Raw genomic sequence first — 23,743 nt, 5'->3', positions numbered from 1 at the left:
TAATAAATTAAAAAAGATATTTATAATTATGCTCATTGTTATCGCTGCATAGCAGCAGCTAAAAGTTGCTAATCGATAACAATTAACTTATAGTTATCGCTGCACATGCAAAATAAGCAGCAACTAATAGCAGCTTATCGATAACAATACTAATAATTTAACTTATGTTTATCGATGCACACTTAATCATTTGCACTAGCTACAATAGTTATGTTTTATCGATAACCAAGTCAAATTATAATAATGATTTGCTATAATAATTTGAGCAGCGTGATTCAAGCAATAGAGAGTAGTTTTAGCTATTGTTATCGATAATAATATAATAAAAAAACTTTAATTATTATTATTATCGCTGTACGTACAAAATAAACAGCTTCTAATATTAGCTTATCGATAACAATAAGTAAAATTTTAATATAATAATAATAATATACATTTTGTGCCTTAATAATTGAACTTAGAGTTATCGTTACACACTTATTGGTTTGCACAATCTACAATAGTTATGCTTTATCGATAACAAAGTCAAATAATAACAATTATTTGCTATAATAATTTAACTTACATTTATTGTTACACCTAACGTTATCGATATCTATTATTGCTTTTAATATTTTTTGCATGCATTGCTCATCAAAAACAATTTGAGCTTTAATTGTAGCAATATTATCGATTTGTAATCGACTAATCAACTCAATTGCCAACTCTCATTTGTGGCTGCAAAATAAATTGCAACTCTCGACCAAACAAAATGTCAACTACAATTTACAGCATTTATTATAAATGATTTGTGTTGGCTGAAAGCTTGAAGAGCTTAGCTCAGGGATTGTTCACATACACACACACACATACAGTCACACAGCTATTGGTTGTATGTAGCTGTTGCTGTTGGCTTTCAGTTTTTGGCATACATAATTTATCAAGCACAAATTAGCGTGCGGATTTCAGATTTGTGCCCAGTAAACGACACACACATACACACACACACATATGAACACACACACATACATGCATACATGAGTGATGGCTGCCTTGTTTTGTTGACACAATCCACAGTCCCTGGCCGCTTCACTCGGCAACGTGTCCACTCAACGTTGATAAAGTTTTTCTTATTTATTAAATAAATAATTTAGCATGGAATAATAAGTATTACATTTGGCCATGCGCGCCTGTTAAATGAATATTGGTAAATGTAATCATTGCTAATTAGCCTAGTTTATTTTTGTATTAAAAAGTTACTCAGCAACATTTGATTAAATTAAAAGTATTTTAAGCTTTTTTGGTTCAACTATTACAAAGAGTGTTTATTAAAATGCAAAATTATATTATATAATATTTGAAAATAATGTTACAATTTTAAAAGATTAATGATTTTTTAGTGCATGCTAAAAATGGAAATTGAAAATATTTCAGCTTGCCAAAATGGCAATTAAAGCTAAACAGCTATAATTTATAGTTTATATAGCTCAACTTAGCGCTCAATCTATGCAAAATTTAATGGCATTTTTATATTTTTCGAAGCATGCCACTTACTATGTTGCATATAGAGCTTGGGGGACATTAAAATAATTCCGGGTAACCGCAACAATTTTTCGTTTGGTTTTTCTTAAAAGCACAAAAAAGTAGAAGAGACGACAAAAGCAAAGAGCAAGCTTATAAAAAAAGGGATAAATTATGAACAAAAAGCGTGCAACGACAGCAGGGATATGCCACAACTTTGTGGCGGCAGGCACAAAAAACAACAACAACAACAAGAAGTGAAGCAAGAGCAAGAAAATGAAAAAAGGAGTGAAAATGCTTTTGACTTTTTGTTGTCACACTTGCTGCTAACCGCGCTCACACTTAAGCCCAACCTCAGTGGCACGCCCAGCCCCTCACTACCCACTCACCCCTCCCCCCGTCCCACACACAGTTGACTGTCAGTTGCTGTCGTGGCTGCCTGCACATCTAATGTAATCAACATCTTCTAGTTTTAATTGCATTTAACGTTACGAGCGGGCGCCTAATTCGATTGTAACGGTCAGGCGGGCAGCCTGACAGCCCTTTGGCGCATTAACACCACCCACCCACCCAAGCGTGCCAACAATGCTGCCAAGAGGGCTCTGCAGTGAGTACTTAATGAGTCTTGAAGGTAATTGGCTGTTTTTATGGCCAACAGCGTTGACTTTGACTCCTGCGACTGCCAGCGCTTGAAGCTAATTATAAAATCAATGCAAGTAGTTGCAAGTTGCATGCATGTTGCAACAACAACAACAACAACAACCTCCTCCCACATATAGAGCCTCTAAACTGAAGCTCTGCACTGTAAACTAAACTGAAACTGAACTGAACCTGAAGTGGGCAAACAGCCAAGACACGACGCATATTGCACCGTGGCCAACAGACAAAGCCGCTTGCTGCACCAACGGGCAACAAACAAACGAGCCAGCCAGCCAGACAGACGGACGAGCAGCGGTGCAAGCGAGATAGCGCAATAGAGCGAGAGACACTCGAAAAACTTTTTCAATATGACAAACAGAAAAAAAAAGAAATACAACAAAATAATAAAAACAGTCAAAAGCGACAAACTGCATGAGACGAAGGTGAAGCCGCCATGCGCACAGTGGTATAAATGCAACAAATATATAACAAAAAAAAATTAAATATCAATCAATAGTAATTGAAATAACATTGAAAACTAATAACGAAATTTTGTAGTTATAAAAATTAAAATGCGCTAAGAAAAAGGTTTATAAATAACTTTCTGAATTTTTGTTTGTTTTTATAGCAACTTAAAGAATTGCTATAATATTAAAAAAAAAAAATAAAAATGCTCATAAATTGCTGTAATACAATTATTAAAAATTGTAACAAATTTGTAAGTTATAAAAATAAAAATGCGTCAAAAGACTTAAAAAAAAAATAGGAAAAAAGGTTATAAATAACGTTTGCGCCTTTTGTTTGTTTTTATAGCAATCGAATAATTGTTATAAAGTTAAAGTAAAAAAAATTAAAATGCTGGTAAATTGCTTTAATAATTGCTTAAATTAGTAAAAAATTTTGAAGTTATGAAAATATAAATGCGTTAAGATCTTTTTAAGTTATACACAACTTTTTTGGCATTTGTTTATGTTTTTAAAGTTACTTGCTCATATGCTTTAAAATTAGTAACGAATTTTGAAGTTATAAAAAGTTAAATGAGTTAAAAGATCTTTTAATTTAATTCATTTAAGCTATTTGATGAAAAAATATATAAAATAAGTTTATAAATAACTTTTTTGGCAATCGAAAAGAATTGTTATAATATAAAAAAAAATTAAAATGCTTATAAATTGCTTTAATTTGTCAGTTTATTGCTTGATTTTTATGTAGTTTTAGTTATATTAAGATGATTTAATGCTAAATAATTAATTTATAAATTTAAATTGTTTTTTTACAGCAACTTGACAGTGACTGGCAACAGCTGAAGATGCTAAGGTGCGTAATATTTAATAAATTTATATTTTATGCACTTTGCTGTGCGCTGTGGCCCACTGTGGCGCATGGAGAGGGCGTCTCTGGATGTGCAGCACTGTGACAACAAGGAGGCAATGCCTAGACAGTGGAAAGACATATATTTATTTTCTTGTTCCATTTAAAAACTTTATTTATTGACGCTGATAGGAATCTAGTCATCTATCTATGCGTTTTAGTTGCAGCGCCGCCCGCCCGCTCGCCCACCGCTCGCTTTGCTGCTAAAGCCGACAGGCGAACGACAGACCGCCCACCCCCCAGCCATAGCCATAGTCATAGTCACAGCCCAGAGGCCGTTCGCATGTTGCCAACAATTGCAACAACAACAACAAGCAAAGCGCTCAAATAAAATGACAAACAAAACAAAACATTGGCCAAACTACTAAGCAGCCTAGGATGAGGGGGAGGACGGCTGCGTGTGAATAAACAAATGTTGATATGCAGTCAAAGTCAAGGCGGGCAGCGGAACATGGGACCACTGGGCCACTTTGAGGTTAGATTACCTGGCAAGGCGACCTAAGCTCTGAGGCCAGTCAAAAGCGTCATAATCTAAAAATATTGCCGGCGGGCAGCTAACCAGACAGACAAACAGACAGACAGACAGTTAGACAAGACAAACAAAAAGCAGAAGCAGCACTAAAATCAAAATCCCAAGCAAAGACACAATGCAATTTTCATTATGACTCGATGCGCTCTCGACTCGACTCAACTCGACTCCGACTCCGACTCGATGCTAGGCCAAAGTTTCGGGACACAGAACAGTTTGCAACTGTTTGGAAGCTGTTGAGCTAACCGCACGTACACACCCACACACACATAGACACACTGTTGAGGTAATAAAGCAAAAGTTCTGATAACACATGAGCGCATGTGTGAGCGAGATAGCAATAGCCATAGAGTTTTAAAGCCTTTGCCAAGCAGCTCAGAGGAAGCTACTTCGCAACAAAGGAAACGGAAATGAGCCTCACCTAACCTCAATATGATGCGTATGCTGTGTCTGTGTGTGTGTCTGTCTGTGCCTGTGTGTGTGTGTGTGTGTGGCAACTTCATTTGGAGCCGCTTGCAAGTCCAAATGGCAGCTGCACAAATAATCAGCCGTCTCTAATGTGCGGCATCAATTTCAGTTAATTGCTTGCAACATTTCAGGCATTAGCGAGCGAGCGAGACAGCAACACAATGTTATTGTTTATGTATAATTAGAAGCCAGCGCCATTAACGTTATTATCACTAGTTATTAATTATAATGTGGTGCAAATGCAGCCGCAAACGTTTGAAAATTCAAAACCACAAATAATTCTATAGGCTAGAAAATAAAGCGCGTTGATTTTAATAAAATTTAGTAGTTAGTTACATTTGCTGCTACTAAATAAGCTTAATATGCTTCAGCTAGTTAAAAATTATTAACACTTAAGCAAAAGTTTATCACAATTAGCAATAAACATAATAAACATTTTACTTGGCCAAGCTTTGCTTTAGATTTAGTGCTTATCGAATTTATATTTATAAGTTAATTTCTATAGTTAATGAACGCTCTGCAATTAAATAATTTTCTTAAAAATTAGCATTGTTTCAACTTGAGGTATTATTTATTAATTTAAAAAAAAATTAACAGTTTGTCAGCTTATTCAAGATTTTAAAACTCATGCAAGAAATTTCAAAATAATAAATAACTTCGCATAGAAAAATATAATTATTATATTTTATATATAATATAATATTAATTGTTCAAATTTGTGCCATATTTGCTCATTATTCATTGACTAAAACATATCTTTGAAGTATTGAGAATATTTATGACAAACTTCAATCTGATATAATTTGCTATTATTTGTTTATATTGTTAATTAAACATTACCCAATAAGAATAGCAATAAATCACAATGGCAATTATGAAAAATAATATTTAAGAAATATTTAATGAACTGCTGCGGCTAAAACTTTTTCAGCATAAAATGCAAGAGTTTTAATTTAAAAACAGCAACAATTGGCAGCACTGTTAGTATTTATATTAAACTAAAGCTAATGCTTAATGCTAAGCAGCTTAGATTTAGTTGCTGCGTTTAAAGAATTTCAAACACATGAGGCCAACACTTTTAGTTCTTATATTAAATGCAAACTAGCAATTTTAATAATAATAAAGTAAATTTTGCTTTAATACAAAATGCAATATATGAAGCTGCGCTTAAAGACTTTCAACACATGAGTGCATTTGAACAATTGAACGCTGCCACGCCCACGCTAATGACAAGGCCCACAGGCTGAAAGGCGGGCAGGCGAACGCGAACTCGAAAGCTAATTACAAAGCTAAAATCCAAAACAAACACGCGAAAGTGAAACGCTTATCAATGTGGCACAGGCACAGGCATTGGTATCGGCATCGGCGGCAACAACCGCAACATTGGGGCATTAATGAAGCCAACGCAACGCAACGCACAGCTGTAATTACCTGTGTGTGTGTGTGTGTGTGTGTGATGGGCTTTCATTAACGACAAGTCAATAACTTTTGGCTGGGGCGCAGCGAAGCCGCTGGGCGACTTCATTATCCGATAGCCATCAAAGGGTAAACAAACATATAAGCAACAACGCCCAGTGCCTAAGCTTGATCTTGGCTGCCCGAAATGAGCAATAAAATGCGCAAATGTTGCCAGCAACCACCTGCAGGCAGCGCTAGCAACAAATGTTGCTAAGCGCATGTTGCCAGAGAGAGAGAGCGCGAGAGCGAGCGCGAGCGCGTGGTGAGTTGACAGCCAATGGCAAGCAATGAAGCCAGCGCATGTTGCTAGCAACATTTGCGTGTGGATGCTGAGCATGTTGCTAGCGCAACAAATGTTGCCAAGGCAGAACGATCTCGCAGCAGCAGCAAAGACGCTGCACACTCACACACACAGTCGAACGCGAACTGGCAAAGCGACTTGACGCGCGCGCAATTCAAAACGCTTAAGTGAATTTTCAACGCCTGCGCGCGCTGCTTAAAACTTTTACAAGTAACTGCTATAACTTTAATTTTTTTTGTGCTGTGCTGTGTTTTTTTTTTTGTTTGTGTGCAATGTGCGCGCTGCAACTTTTGCTGCTCAGCTTGGTCGCTGCCGCTGCCGCAGTGCCCAGCGATATTTTTCAAGCGCGTGCACCTGAAGATCCTTGCTATGCCTACGACAAGGACAAGCCCAGTCGCTGCATACCAGACTTTGTTAATGCCGCCTACGATGCCGCCGTCATTGCCAGCAGCAGCTGCGGCGACGACGAGCAGCAGCCGCAACGCTACTGCGAATATCCGGAGCAGCAGCGCCCAGGCGAACAAGCCGCGCTGCAGTGTCAAACGTGTGCGGCGGACAGTTTTCCGCCACGCGCTCTAACCGATCTGAACAATTCGAATAATGTCACCTGCTGGCGCTCGGCGCCGCTGCCCTCCGCCGGCGTCTACAGCGGCAATGCCGGCGACAATGTAACGCTGACGCTCTCGCTGGGCAAGAAATACGAGCTCACCTATGTCAGTCTGCAGTTCTGTCCGCGTGCGCCGCGTCCGGATTCGCTGGCCATCTACAAGAGCTCCGACTTTGGCCACAGCTGGCAGCCATTTCAATACTACAGCTCGCAGTGCCGCCGCCTGTTTGGACGCCCGCGGAGCAGCACAGTGAGCAAGCATAATGAGCAGGAGGCGCGCTGTCAGGATGTGCATCGCCATGGCCAGGATGGGCTTGCCTCGCGCATTGCCTTCAGTGTGCTGGACGGACGGCCGTCGGCGCATGAGCTGGACAGCTCGTCGGTGCTGCAGGATTGGGTCACCGCCACCGATATACGCATTGTCTTCCAGCGCCTGCAGCAGCCCGATCCGCATGCGCTGCTCAGTGCCATCGATGCCGCCACTGATTTGCGCACCGGCAAGTACAGCGTCCAGCTGGCGGGCAACAACATCGAAGCGCTCGGCGCCACATCCGCTGGCCCAGCCGCTGCCTCTGGTCTGCACTACGCCGTCTCCGATTTCTCTGTCGGCGGTCGCTGCAAGTGCAACGGCCACGCCTCCAAGTGTCTGCCCGACCTCAATGGCCAGCTGAGCTGCGAGTGTCGCCACAACACCGCCGGACGCGACTGCGAGCGTTGCAAGCCCTTTCACTTCGATCGCCCCTGGGGGCGTGCCACCGAACGCGATGCCAACGAGTGCAAAAGTGAGTAGAGAACAGCAAACAAAAAAATTAAGTTCACTAAAAGTCTGAAGGACTTGACCCTAATGATCTATATCAGCTTCGAATATTTGCTTTGAATTTAGCTTTGATTTAAATTCTTTTAGCAGCAGTGGCAAGAACAATTTTTACATCACTTCAATTTATTACTGAAATCAAAATGAATTTTATTTTTTTTTTTTTGCAAACAATGCATAATTATTCAAATTTAATTATTTCATAATTATATTTCTTATTTCTAAATATGTTCAATACAATTTTTAATGAAATCAAAATGAATTTTAAATATTCTTGATTTCATAATTTTATTTTACATATGTCAAAGATTTTAGCTGATTGTTTGCATTCAAATTTAATTCATTTTTTATAATAATTTTTTTTTTCTAAATATTTTTCAATACAATTTTGTATTGAAATCAAAAAGAATTTTAAATATTATTGATTTCATCATCAAATTTAATTCATACTTAATAAAATTTTTTTTATTAAGATAAGCAGAGCTAAAATTGGCATTAAAAATGTATTTTGGTCGAGGATTTATGATTCATGTGGCTTTCTTATTATTTTATTTAATGTAGCCTTTTTAATTCTGATATTTTATAAACTCAACTCTTAAATATGCAAGAAATGCATAAAAGCCAACATCGACTAATTTAATTAAATGCTATAAATAACAATTTAAGCTTAGCATTGATTGCAATTTGAAATTTTGATTTGAATGCGAGTCGTTCAAGCGATTGTTTATTATTATTAGCAATGAATAATATGCAATTATTAACAACAAATGCGTTGCCAAAGAATTTATATTTGATAGCCCAAACTTTTTTTTACAATCAACTGCAAACTGGGGGTAAATTAGATTTATAAATCAGTTTGCGTAGCTGTCAAGCTGGCCAAGGGGTAGGAACGTAACCCAAAGCCCAAACGCCAGCCCAACCCCCAACCTCCCCCTCAAGGCTTAAACGACTCAATTTCAGCAAAGTCGCGTGTGTTTAGTTTTCATCTTAAAAAGAAATTCTCTGTTTGGGTGATGGCATGCGGACAAGCTTAAGGTGTAGCAGCGTGTGGGGGTGGGGGTGGGGGCTGGGGGTGCAGATTGCGCTTTTTATGTGTGGGTGGTTGACTGGCTGTTTGTGCTGCGGATTTGGCTTAGCCGTAATTGAACAACTACGGACACGTGTTCTAATGTAAAAATAAAAATATTTCAATCAATGCGCATAACTTGTGCGCCAACCCTCGGCAAGCTCAAAGGCAAACAAACAAAATACAAGAAGCCAATACACAAAAAAAAATTACAAAACATGCAATTGAAATGCAAGCGAAACTTAAGACAGTTAAGGGTTAAGCATTTTTAACCCTCTAAATGCGAATTAATTTGATAAGCATGCTTCAGCTGAAGTCGTCGCTGCGTATCGATAACAAACTCGAGTCGAGAGAGGGGCATGAATATTTTTTTGAAAAATATATATTTATATTGCTGTTGGCCTTGGCCAAACGATGTGTCAATGTTTTTTCGTTGCCACTTGCTGCAAGTGGCGTGTGCCTGCCACATGCCACAACAGCAGCAACAGCAGCAACAGCAGCAGTTGCAAATTGCAGGCAGCAAATTTTTGCTTTTTGTTTTTGCTTAGTGCATAAATCAGAGTCACAGCTCAGTTGCTGGGCACTCGGACTGAGGCCAGGGCACATAACTGTTATCAGAGGCTGGCCACGTGTGTGGCAGAGCGACCAGCAACGCGACCATTTGCGCTTTATTAGGGTTGCAAAAATGCAGCGAACGCCGCCGCCGCCGCAACAGCAACAGCAAACAGAACAAAGGACACACGTAGACGAGTCCGACCCGACTCGACCCGACCCTTCCGCCTGCTCCCTTGCAACACACACACACGCATATGTTGCATGTTTATGGGCAAAACGAAATTAACGCAGGCAACTTTTTGCATTTGACATTCAATGTGACCTCAAACAACAGCAAAAAACCAAAGAAAATTGGAAAATTTGCGCCCATTGCGCCGCAGCTGAGCAGCAGATGAAATCAGGGCGCACAATTTTGCACATAATGAGCGTACACATGTGTGTGTGTGTGTAATTGCTATTAGCAACAACTAATAACAACTAACGCGCCTTTCATTGTATTCGACAATTTGCATTGCCTTAACATACGAAAAATCCCGCATCTCTCTTTGCCTCTCTCCCTGCTAATCCGACATGCAACAGCAAATTGTTGCAAGGGCTCTCTACTAAGCTCTCAGCTGTGCAGATTTATGCTATACAAGTTTATATAGCACTCAGCCCTTAGCGCAGCTGTGTTACTCCTAAATTAAGACAACATATTTATATTACAATTATAATTAACTGTTCATATATTTTCAAAGCGCCGTTGTGTGCTTTTTTTTATATTAATGCGCATATTTAAAAGAAATTCTACTTGATTTACTTGAAACTGAGTCACTATAGCCATGTGCGTCTGTATGAGCGACTGTTTCTCAGCAACTATAAGAGCTAGAGCAATCAAATTTTGTATATAGCTGCTGCTATACCCAAACCCAAATACTTGATTTTATTTTGTTTTAATTCCTCCCCCCATGCTCGAAAATCGTAAGAAAAAGATTACACCCACAATATTAAGCAATAAACAATTTTTTTTAAATGTCAAATAAATCACAAATACGCATTATAATGTTTTTGAGCAATGTCGAAAATTTCAGACCGATCGGGCAAATAATTTAGGAATTATTCACATTTTAATTTTCAATATAGACAGCGGGCTACGATTTTGCTGAATACGTCGCTGCCCAACTTAAATGCATGCACTTGTTTTTATATCAATTCGCATATTTAAAAGAAATTCTGGTGTCTGTCCTGGTTGAGGTTATTGAAGAAGAACTCACGTTCTTTGGCTTCCTCTTGTCCAGAGATCTGCTGGATGTTTTTTTGTTCAACCTTCGTGTGCTCATCGGGTTTGCCAATGAAGCCGATTACTTGAATCACAATCCAAAATGCCGTACAAAATTTTTACTATAATATTTAATATTGTTTATTTATTTATTCTAATTGTAATTTGGAATTAATTCTATTTTACAATAATGTAGGAAAAGCAACTGTGGCCTTCAGGCTGATTTAATATTGTTAATAGACTCAAAAGCGTCAAACTCGCTTGCCATAGTTACAGCAATTGTTGCACTTATTATTATTATAATTAGTTTGCAATTGTTTTATTTGAATTTTGTATTGTAAAAAGTTTGAACATTGCTAAATATAAAATAAGATATTGAAGAAATATCTGACTAAACTACAGGGAGCGCCATCTCGAGCTTCGGTATGAAAATATATAACTTTATAGTGCATTAATAACTTAAAGTAATTATATTAATGTAACTATATTGCATTAATAACTGAATTAAACTTTATACTCTGTTGTTTAAATTTCGATTGAATTTCAAACTTTAGCCTGTAATTTTGAGCTTTATGAAGCTGCCCACTAATTATGCGCAGTCGTCTTTTGGCTTAAGACTAAATCAATTGTGCATTTGTTAGTTGGCAGCGCCTTAAGTGTTGCAGCTGCAGCAGCATCGCGGGGGCAATCAAAAGCGCATTAAACGCACTTCAGCATAATTAAAATGCAAACTAGAGTGGGTGCAACCTCAGCAGTTGCAACAGTTGCAGCTTGTCATGCAAAATGCAGGCGCCCCAAAAATAAGCAAAGCACATGAAAAATTTAGAAATTTCGTACAACTGCCAAACTATAATTAGCATAGAGCGAAAGAGAGAGAGAGAGAGAGAGGTAGAGTGAGAGCAAAGAAATGGGAAGTGGTTGCGTGCGAGCGGCAATAAATAAATGTAAAAATCTTAAGCCGTTGGCAAAATCAAGACATTACTCATACGCCGTGTGCGCCGCATAGCATAAAAATAGTTTTCTGGAAGCACCTTCCCCTGCCCCTTGTGCTCGTCACTGCTGTTGCGCGTCATGATTAATGCGCCGCCGGCTTTTAAGCAAATGCTTTGGCAAATTAGCCAAATAATTTGTCCAATCGCATCAGCGTCAAGTTAGTGCTTGTTTATAGGTGTTCAGCTGTATGTGTGTGTGTGTGTGTGTCCAACATAAACATATTATGCGTCAGCTTCTAGCATAAAGCACACCACATGCTTCAAGGTTATAAACAAAGTCTACTATATGCCAATTATAAGAAATTTATGTTTATTTTGCTTTCCCCACAAACGCGTCGGCAATTTAAACGCAATTCGCTCAACATAACCAAGCAATTTAATAAACATACTTATTACTAAGTATATAGTTTGATTTCTGCTTAAAGTGCAAATTCTTTGTAAGTTTTTAATTTATGTAAATTACATTAGGCAAACAACTTCGAAATTTTTTCTAACCAGCAGTTTCGCTTTGTATTTATTAGTAGCTAAGCTTATTTTTTGACTTAATTTAATTACAAGTATTTAAATTATTTATAACTTTATGTACTTAAAATTTAAATTGTGAATTTCCAAGCAACATTTTATTAAATTGTGCATATATTTATGTTTTTATTTAATTTTTTTAAATTTGTCTGCTCTTGTATTAATATCAACAATTAAGTTCAATTTTGTTAAAAAAAAGGCTTTGTGAATTGAATTTTGAGTAAACGTGACAAACAAAATAAAGCGCGTTTATTTGTAATATTAATAATATTAATATGTGAAAATACTTCGTATTTGCATTTAAGTTCTTCCAATTTATTATTATTAGTTTTAATTTTCTTATTTTATTTTTTTGAATAAGTAATAGTTCATTATTATATTGAACTTCAAATTATTATTATTATTATAAGTATATTTTTTATGTTTTTCAATTTTTAAAATATAAATGAATAATTTATTATCTTGAATCTTCATTAAATATTTTTATATAGTCTTTAATATGTATTTTTTTATATTTTTTTTACTAATTTTTTAAATAATAAATTATTTTATCGTGCAATCCAGCAAGTATTTACATAAAATCCTTCCAATTTATTATTATATTTTTATTAATATTATTTATACTTTATATATTTTTATTTTTAAATACTAATAATAATAATTATTAACTACCATCCCAGCAGTATTTGCATAAAAGTTTGTCCCATTTACTCATTATTAGTATTATTTTGTTTTTCTCATCTTTAAATATTTATAATAAATTATTATCGTGCAATCGCAGCATTATTTGCATTAGTATTATTTTTTTTACAAATTTTTTAAATAAAAATAATAATAATAATATTAGCTTGCAATCCCAGCAGTATTTGCATAAAAGTTTCTACAACTTAATACTTTTAATTTGCCTACGCTTTGATCTTTTGCTCGCGCAATAAATCAAAAACCAAAATTTTGTTGAAAATAATTTTGAAATAAATTCAAGAAATTTCTTTAAAATTTATAGCTACAGCAAAATTTTGATAAATACCCATGGGCTACTAAGTACATCGATTGGTTTGCTTGCCACGTTTTATGAACTGCGAAAATTGCGCGTCATTGCCGCAGATTGAATTTTTATAAGATTTTGAAAATATTATTGAGCAAATTTTTTGGGCTACATCATAAATCATCAAAAATTTTGCATTTGAAACGAAAAAAAAACTGTTTTCAGTTATTTGCGCTTTGCTGTTGCTTTTTGTTGGTTATACGCACATTTGCTGTTTGCCTTGCCACGTTTTGTGGCACATGTTGTCTGCATTGATGGATTTTTCATTGGCTGAGTACGAACACTGGGCTCGAAATTGCATTGTCATGTCCTCAAGTTAGTTACCTGCCTAGGCTAGTTTCAAACAACGTTTATTTGTTGCTTGCCACACTGATTTCGCTGCATGCCCCAAGGCTGTAATATCGCAGACACAGGACTCGCAACTCTCGCATTGTCAGTTTTCATCAATCAGCCAGCGCCAAAAAGAAAGCGAAAGAAAAACGTAGAAATGTAAAGCAAAATGCATAAAAAATTGCTGCCGCTTTTTTTTCTAACTCGTTGGGGATAGCAGCGTTGTCATTTTAATTGTTGTTTACTGGGCTTGTCAAATGCGCACTTCAGCGCAAAAAAAAAAAGGATATATATATATATATGATGTTGAGCTGAAGAGCCTGAGGGGGGCAAGCTCTCAAGCTTTGGCTGTGTGTAGAGATTTGGAATTGTGTTGGCAGCTTGGGTGAAACTTTTCCTTTTTTTTTTCTTGTTTTTTTGGAGAGCCCAATGCTCTGTCATTCGTCATGGCGGCCGCTGTCTGTGACGAGCCTGTCACTGCCATACGCTCTGATTTACTGGCCACACACACACACACACACACACACACACGCACACCTATCTACACTTTGTCTGTCTGTGTAGCTTTCCTTTTTGGCTGCCATTGAATGTTTGCGTTTTTATGTTTATGAATTTTAAACAGTTGCACAGCTGCGCTAGTGCGTGTTAGAGCGAGAGAGCGCTAACGTACAACAAACAGTGGCAAAGTGGAAAAATATTATTTGTCGCTGTTGCAATTTACTTATGTTTTATTTATTTGTTTGACTTGGCAAAATGCAAAGTGCTCAAAGCGCTGCAAGCGCCACAGCTCATAAGCTGCCCAACCCCAGCCACGCCCCCACACCAACACACACACACACAGACAGCCCCTTTTATTTTGACCCTTATTTGCCTTTAAGCCCACTCGGCTTAGCTCTTGGCTGGCTGCTGCTGCTGCTGCTGGCTGCTGCGACGGATTTGGCTTTCAAGTGATTATGATTATTTTTTATGCACATAACGTTGCATGCCCCAACCACACCCCTCCCTACCCCCTGGGCTGCGTACTAAGTCCACATGCATGCCAAAGTCAAAGCGAAGCGTCAGCAGCTTCATCAACCCAACCAGTCAGCCAAATAGCCAGTGCTCCAAAATATTACACACACACACACACACACAGACACGCATTTAAATGCATATGTGTAGCTCAGCTAGCGGCTAACACACACAGCTATAAAAGGCACTAGACGTATTCGCAATGCTCTATGAAAAAATAAGTAGCTTGAGCTACTTGGAAGCAACTAAATCAATCACTAATAACTTTTATTTAAAACAATAATTATGGTTGCTTTGCTTTAACAAACAGAGTTCAGCATATTAACATATATTAACTTTTATATATATTCTTTTATAATATTGAAATATTTTCTTTTAAATACTTAACTATTTATACAAAGCTCTACATATGATTATTGACATTAGAAAAGTTGCATTTAAATTAAATAAAATAAATTTATTTGCTTAATTCGTAGGGTCATTATTTGAAGTTTCTTTATAATTTATTTGCTAAGCCTCAATCAAGTGACACTTTTAGTATTTCTAGCAATTTTATTGCAATTTTTTACAACCCAAAATTTAAGTAGATTTTTTTTAAATGCAACACAGACTAACTCAAGCATAAATTAAAACATTGCTGCAATTTGGCATTAAGTCATATTAACTATTATTTATTGTGTGTGCTTATAATTGAATTAAAGTAAATTTAAGTGTTCTTTACAATTATTACAATATTATTTAGCCAACTTGTTGCCAACTTTTGTTTAGCAAAAAAAGCTGTTCTTGAGTTGAAAATAGGGGAATAGAAGTCGGAAAAAGTTAAGGTTAAAGCTGCTGGTAAATTGGGATAAATGCGAAAAGCTGATAAAAAGTCGTTCTGACCTGTTTAGTAGACACCAAACGTAAATATTTAGAAAAACACTCCGCGATCTTTTTCTATGCTTATCAAAGCAAAATTGCAGCTCAATTCCGAAAGAAAAATCTAAGATTAAAGATTAAAAAAATTAAAATAAAAATAAAGAAGCTAGAATTCCCGCTTCCCATTATTCAAACACATTTTACCCGCAGCTGCACCTGGAAAACAGCCAGATTTGACGGGAAAAAGCGAAATTGGCAACATAGTCCGCAGCTGAACTTCGAAAATAGTCAGATTTGACGGGAAAAAAGCAAAATTGACAACAGTGGTTCAAGGCTATGTTAAGCTTCTGCTTCTGTTAAGCTTCTGCTTCTGTTAAGCTTCTCTTAATTCGCAAACTCTGCAGCCACATTCTATATAGAAATATTCAGATGCTCTATGAGAAGCAGAGTATTATTCCAAAATGCATGTGTAAAGTAAGTGAAGCGTAGGCGTCTGCAGAGCTAAGCGGGGGTACTTAGGCTTTGCCTTGTCTGCTACAACGCATGTGTGTGTGTGTGTGTGTGTGCGTACTTGTGTTGAAATGTAGCCACAGGGCAGCTACAGAGAGAGAGAGAGAGAGAGAGAGCGAGAGCGAGACTTTGGCAAGATGGTTGGCGTGCGTTGATTTTTACTGTTATTACTGCACAAGGGCTGCTGCTGCTGCTTGGGTGGGGAGTTGGGTGGGGGGGTTGGGTGATAGAAAGGTGAAGCAGGCCATACATGTGTCCATGTCTATGAATGTTGCCGCATGTCAGTTCAGTCTCTGCGTTTCCATCTCCGACTGTTTGTCTGGCCATTTGTGTTGTATGTAAGCAGTTAATTGGATCAGGGGCTGGACCTGGCCTGCAACATCTTGAAAGGCAGTTGCATACCTCATGGCGTTTTGGCTAAATATTTCATAAGCTGTCAGTCAGTCCAGTGCAAAGGCAAACAAATGTCAACAGCTGCCTTAAGTTGTCTGTGTTGTTAACTCTGTTGGCTGTGGTTGGGGTTTGGCTTGTTTCTTACATGGAATCTATTAAATTATCAATTGTATATATAGCCATAACATCTGCTGCTGCTACTGCTGCCTCAAGCACAATTCAACTGAATTTTTCTGCAATATTCTGCAGCAAGTGCAAGAATTTTTATATAGCATATAGTACTTATGTATGTATTGTATGCACATTTTTGGTCTGTTGCCGCTGCTGTTGCTCATGCGCAACCAGCAACCAGCAACAACAATAGACAAGCCATGCTCAGCCAGCTACTGTCTACTGAAGCTGCTGAGATCATGACCATAAGTTCCAACTGCGCCTTTGTCTTGAACACATTTGGCTGGCGCATGGGTTGCTACAAAAGTTGTGAAACAGCTTCCTTAACTAAATTTAAATGCATACGTAATGCATAAAGTTAATTTGAGTTGATAGCCTTAGTAGCTAGCAATCATCATCTTTAGTTATTATATTGGTTTGTGTAATAATTAATCTTGTAAATAAATAATAAAGTAAATTTTGTCAGCTTATTTAGCTTAACTGCTGCTGTTGCTGTCAAAAATCAATTAAAAAATGTTATATTGTATATATTTAAAAAATTTATGTTTTAATTTTTAAGTTTCAATTGAGAAAAATTTAAACAAAACATATTTTAACGCATAATTTGCTTGAGCTTAACCAATCAGGCTTCAAATATTAATAGAAGTTTTGTATATAAAAATAAATAATATGAAATATAGAATATAAAAATAAATAATAAAAAATATGTATGCAACACTTGCTGTTAATTTTTTTTATGGGTATAGAAAACAAACTCAATTCGAACTTTTAATTTTATTTACTACTAAGCGTAGTAGCTTTAATTGTAATTCATTTTTATTTCAAACATTCAAAAATGTGTGCACAAATATATTTTATTTTATTTCGTAAAATACATAAATTTTTTAAAATTTGCAAAAATTTATTAAAGCTAAAAAAATTGCAATTAGTGCTGCATAACTAAAAATTTTCATATTTATTTATTTATTTTATGTTAACAATGAACAGTCGAAGAAAATGATTACAAAAAAATATTTAAAGTTAAATTTAAAAGTATTAAAAATTAAGTTTTTCGTATTAAATTTAATAAGCTTAGAGATTGGGAAGTGTTTGGGGAAAATCAAAAAATTCAAACAGGTCTGGCTTAGTGTTAATTATTAATGGTTAAAAATGTTAATAATAAAAATGCTTAAATATGCTTAGTGCTAATTAACGAGCGTTTACTGTAAAGCAGTCAAAAGTTCATATGCCAACAATTGTTAGTTGCTGTTGCTGCTGTTGCAACTTTAGTTGCCACCCATGCGCGATTTGGGAGGACAGCTCTAATGATATGTATGGCATATAAAGCCATAAAAATAAAGCAACAATAACAATAACATGAGAGCGAAGGCAGCAACAGCAACAGCGCCGACATAAATCAAAATTTGTGCAACGGCAACATTGGTTGTTGTTGCTGTTGCTGCTGTTGCTGCTACCTTTGGTGGGTAAAGTTGCCGCCCCGGCAACATGCGAGGCTGCCACTTGTAAATGGAGTTGCAGTGGCAGCCACAGTTGCAGCAGTCGCCACGTCAAGTGCCGCTAAACGTAATGTAAATAAGCATTTAACAGCAGCAACAACAACAACAGCAGCAGCAGCAACACTCGGCAGCAATAAATGGCAAACAAACGGGCAAATAAATCGCATTGAAGCGCAAATGCGCCAAAGATGCAACTGCTGCGTTGCAAGCAAACGTTGCAACGTCGCGTCGCGTTTAACATTTACAAACATGCAACAGATTTATGCATGCAACAACAGCAGCAGCAGCAGCAACAGCAGCACATGTTGGTGTTGACTTATGCTGGCAGCTATCAAGACGCGGCAGCTAACAACTTGCCACACGCTTGCCCCACGCCTGCCCCACGCTGTTGATTAGATCGTTGTCTTCACAGCTAAATACAAAAAATCAAAACGCTTAACAACGTGCAACACAAAAATGTGGCACATTGTATGCAACTTGCCACGCATGCATCTTTCGCAGCCGATTAGCTTGCCATAATTCGCTAGCTGCTAAATCATGCAAGTCTATTGCTCACACACACACACACACTCCGCTGTGGCATGCCCCAATGCCTGTCAGCTAGCAAATTTACAACGCAGCAGCGCAAGCAAAACGAAACGCTACGAAAAAATCAAAAGCAGCACAAGTTGCACAAGTGGCAAGCGCCAGATGCCACTAGCAGTCGCAGTCGCAGTTGCAGTCAGCGTCGCCGTCGCCGTCAGCGTAGGTGTGAAGTGCAATCAAAAAAAGTGCAGAGCGGCCCAAGCAGGTGCCAAAGTTGTTTAATCACAAGAGTTTAACACACAATTTGTGTGTCGAGTTGATTTTTCATTTGCCGCTCTTTGAGTAAAAATTGGGGTTAGCCATGGGAGCCATGGGGGGCATGGCCATCGGTTTGGGCTATGTAAACTCAGCGTAGCTGTCAAATAAAAAAGCTCATTAGCCCCAACGTCAATGAAGCAGCGCAGCGCCAATTGCAACACATTTGTTTTTATAATTTTGTTGCCACGCCCAGCGATTGACACAGCCCAAGGCGACAAATGCAAACAGCCATTAAATAAATACCAAATGTAATCGTTGCAATTATAAAATTGCAATTTTCTTTGTGAGCTTAATGAGCTGGCTAGCTTTAAAAATATTTAAACAGTTTGCAACTTTTTTGTTTTATTCTTTGATTTATTAGCGCAAGTTTCACAGCGAGTTTTGGATCACAATTATATAAAATATTTAAGTTTATGCTGCTGCTTTGAGCTAACAATATTTAAATTTAAATAAATTATGCATTTTTAGCATTACAACGCATTGAAAAATTCATTTTTATATTTATTAATATATATATTAATATATTTATAAATAAATTTAAATTCAATTTAATACAAAATAAATTAAATTGCAAGGTGGACCAGTCATGAATTATAATTAGATTATTTTATTTATTTATTATTTTATTTATTATTACATTATTTATTATTACAAACTAAAGTTATTGAAACATATTAAAAGTTGGTAGAAATCTTAATTACATTTTGATTTATTCAATAATTACTGTTATTTATTCTTTTGATGCTTTGCAGTAAATTTAATTTATGCATCTAAATAAATTGTATCTAAATTAGAGCTGCCATTTAAATAAAATTTATTATTCATTCAAATCAGCGGCAAAATTGAAACAGCATTAATCTAATATTAATCTGGAGTCGAAATTAAAGCCTGCTAAATTTAATTAAAGTTTAATTAATCAATTCAAATTCAGGCAAAATTGATTTTTAAATCTAAATGTAAAATTGAGTCTAAATTAGAGCTGCTAAATTTAAACTAAATACAATTAATTCAATCAAATTCAGCGAAAAAATGAAACAACTTTGATCTAAAATGAAAATGCGTTTAAATTAAAGCTGCTAAATTTAAATTAAATGCAATTAATTCAATCAAATTCAGTGCAAAACTAAAATTAAATAGTCTAATTAAATTAAATTTAATTCAAACAAATTCAGCGCCAAAAAATATAATCAGCTTAAGCTTAAATTTAATTAATGCTCAAATTTGTTTTTAAGATTTAATCAAATTCAACGCAGCTCTGCTTCTGCTTCTTCTTCTTCATTTGCTTTTAGTTTCTGCAATGTTTATGCTTAGCATTTGAACTTTAATTAAATTACACAAATATGCGTTCAAAGTATTTTTAGAAAATTTAAATTGTTTTTTTCTTCACAATACAAAAACGCTCAAGGGTTCAGTTCTTTGCCTTTGGCCTAAGGGTGGCTAGACAACAACAACAACAACAACAACGAGAGGACACCTGCCCAAGGTGGGCGCAAAGAAAGCTTAAAAGGGGTTTCTTGCTTAATTTGGCAAGTTTGGGAAGCTTCTGAGTCTGAGTCTGACTTGCTGGCCTGACAAGTTGAGCGCTCTGGCGATTGCGATTTCGATTTTCACATTGGGCTTTTGTTTATCAACTGGCTGGAGTGGGTGACAGGCGCTAAAAGACGATGAGATTAAGTCATCGATGCGTATAAAAAGGGACAACAAGCAGCAGCAACAACAACAAACAAACAAACAACATAGAAAGCTATACAGTTTGCTTTAGATATTCTCAGGCTATAGACGCTGCAGCATTTGAAAATATTTTCATTTGACAACATTTATTGTTGTTGTTGTCGCTATTGTTAGCCACATTTTTGGGTGGTTGCTGCTGTTGCTTGTTTATGTTTGCTTTGGGCCCCTTTCGACAAAAAAACAGGCAGCCCACTCTCAAGTGCCCATCAGTCGCTCTTAACTGTGTCTTGCACCATTGCTTAGCCGTTAGGCTTACTTTAATTTGACTGCTTTTTATATTTATCCCAAATGCCGCATACTTATTAAAAAATAGCTGAGCTGAGTGGGGTATGCCAAAAGCGCAAAAATTCAAGCAGCTTGAGCTGCAAATTTACTCAATAGTAAGAAAAATATGCAGACAATGCTTTAAAAATAATTAAAAAGTACGAAATTTATTTAAAAATATTTATTATTATTAAAAGTTATGAAAATGAGGATTTAAAAAAAATAAATTAAATGACAAGTATTTATTAGCTATGAATATGACGAGCACTTGATGCCTTAAAAATAATTTAAAAAATTCGAAAAATTTATAAAAACATTTATTTTTACTCTAATATAACAAATTAGCAACATTAACTTGTTTGCTTAATAATTTTTAATTGCATTGAGTTTAATAGTTTGACAGTTAACAAAAAAAAAATTTCAAAAATATAAAAAAAATAAAAAAAATATTTGAAGCATTTGAAATTTTTTTTATTTTATTTTTTTGCAATTTTTATAATAATAATTGCATAAAAATGATTGGAAGTAAACATTAGTTGCTCATTTTTATATAAATATTTTTATATACAATAATTTCGTTACTTATTAAAAAAAGGTTTAAAAAAAATTGCAAAAATAATTTTAAAAATAATGTATGAAGCATTTGATTTATATAATAATAATTGCATAAAAATGATTTAAAACAAATAGAAAGTAAGCATTAGTTGCAATAATTAAAAATTAGTGTGGATATAATATATAATTTGCTTAAAATTAGCAGCGGCTTTTTTTTTACAGAGTATATTTGTAGTCTTCACTTGAAACATGAAATTGATGTCGCTTATTATTGAATGGGGCGCATACAAAAATTCTGGAGCACGTAATTATCCTTTTCTTCTACCCACACACACAGACAGACAGACAGACACACATACCAACATATTTATATACAGCTAAACATTTTGTGTATTATTTTTTATTTTGCTTATTTTTGCGGCACGATTCCTTTCAAGCTCTTGCTGCATTGCAATGTCTGCCACTCGCTTTCTCCTATGCACTCACTTATTTTATTTATTTGGGTTTTTTTTTGGGGGGGGCGGACTGGGCGGTCGGTCGGTCTCGTTGTTGTACTTGTTATTTCGTTGGCTCTATTCATTTTATGACATCTTGTTATTTTTATTGTTATTGAGTTGACTTTTGTCGTGCGTTGCGTTCTTACCGTTAACGTGTTGTTGTTGTTGTTGTTATTGTTGGTTAGCTACATAAATTTCGGCCTCGTTGTGCCCATTGTTGTTAATGTTATTAATTTTATTTTTTTGTCTACGAGCTTATTAGCGGCTTGTTCCTCTCTCTCCAAGAACAACTTCATTGACGGGCGCTGGAAAATGTTTGCAGCTCAAATATCATAAGACCCTTGTCTTTAATTCTCTCTGTACAAGATCTAACAGCTTAGATTAGTAATCAAAAGCCTTTTGCCGGAACTATTTTCGCTACAGCAACAACAACAAAAGCAACGACCCATAATCAAATGCAAATTATCAAGCCCAAGCTATCACAACAGCAACAACAACAACGATCTGTCGATCGAGGCGAGGCGTGTCTCAAAAACAAAAGAAAGCGTTCGATCTCTTGAGCCGCAGCCGCATTACAAAAACAAAAACAACAGCAATTTATTGTTAAATATGCCGTGGGTAGCAGCAGCTTTGGGGTTATCTCCGCTGATTGAGACATTTCCAAGTGCGACTTCTTGGCCATGGTCAATTAAAAATATATACAACAAAAAAAAACATAGAGGGGAAAAATCAACACGCAGCGGCACAAAAGAAAAATTTACAACAACGAATACAAAATGTGCTTACAGTAAATGTAAATAAAAATAAAGTAAATATTAAAAATTAATAAACAAAAAATTACAAATAATTAAAATATAATATAACAAAAAAATATTAAATGAAATTTAAAAACAATAGTTCAAATTTAAGCAATATAAATATAAAAAATTATAGTACAACAAAACTAAACAAATCAATGCATATTAATTATAAAATAAATAAAACACTAAATAAATATAAATTTAAAAGTATTCTACCTACAAAAAATTGCATAAAATTGTAATTTTAATGAAAAATTGCAGCAAATTACATTAATAATAAAACAAAAAATTTAAAAACAATAGTTTACATTTAAAAAATATAAACATAAAATTATAGTAAACAAAAAATATATAATACAACAAAAATAAACAAATCAATGCATATTAATTATAAAATAAATGAAATTTGTGTTAAATACTTATAAAATCTAAAAATATTCTACAAGAAAAATAAATTTACAAAAATATTTTAATATAAAAAATTGCATAAAAATTTAATTTTGTTATAACAATTGTAATAACAATTATTAAAAAATTTGCTAAATTCGAAAGTAATTGAACTTATCATTTATTTTTTACTTTGAACTACAATAATACTTTAATATATAAAAAATTTGAAAATACAAATTGCAGCAAATTAAATTAATATATTAATAGCAATTATTAAAAAATATGCTAAATTCAAAAATAGTTAAGCTTTTGGAATTTGGTTATGCTTAGTGCAAATGTCTGTATAACCAAAAAATGCAGCAGCGCATAAGCTTGAAGATTTGGAGGGCTTAAAGCAACAAATGCCAACAGCTGTTAAGGCAACGCCTATTGAGTGCCAAGCCAAGTTGTAAGCTTACGATATATGTATATACATATATCAAACAGACATGCCAAAGCGCAATCAAAACGCGTTTTTAATAATGCGCTAAGTGATTGTTAGACGCGTCTTGATGGACGCCAAGCAAATGTTGTTGTTGTTGCCACACAGACATCTCGACCTTCAGCCTCCCGCATAAGATTGAGCTCAGCAGTCTGTCTGGATATTCAAACTGGAGCTGTGGCACATTAAAAGTCAATTACTTTTAATTAATCAAGTCCACTGTGCTGGTGTCCAGCATAGCTCAATTGTATGCATAATGCATGACGTTGCACAAGTTTGCGGCAGCAG

The 23,743-nt window shown here is 35.5% G+C and overlaps 1 protein-coding gene across 2 annotated transcripts in view; it reads left to right on the top strand.

Moving 5' to 3' along the window:
* The first annotated feature begins 6,398 nt into the window (after positions 1-6,398).
* LOC108605558 (netrin-A) overlaps positions 6,399-23,743 on the top strand; it is a 49,857-nt gene continuing 32,512 nt past the window's right edge. Inside the window, exon 1 of one of the 2 annotated variants that reach the window (XM_017995323.2) lies at positions 6,399-7,655. In XM_017995323.2, coding sequence (XP_017850812.1) covers positions 6,539-7,655 — 1,117 coding nt within the window. In that variant the 5' untranslated portion in view covers positions 6,399-6,538. The remainder of the gene's footprint in view (positions 7,656-23,743) is intronic. The other variant, XM_017995322.1, reaches the window with a different exon arrangement.

This window comes from Drosophila busckii, chromosome X (genome assembly GCF_011750605.1).
Source record: "Drosophila busckii strain San Diego stock center, stock number 13000-0081.31 chromosome X, ASM1175060v1, whole genome shotgun sequence".
Classification (NCBI taxonomy): domain Eukaryota; kingdom Metazoa; phylum Arthropoda; class Insecta; order Diptera; family Drosophilidae; genus Drosophila; species Drosophila busckii.
Note: the sequence above shows the minus strand (reverse complement) of the source record. Positions and strands in the feature narration are given on the sequence as shown.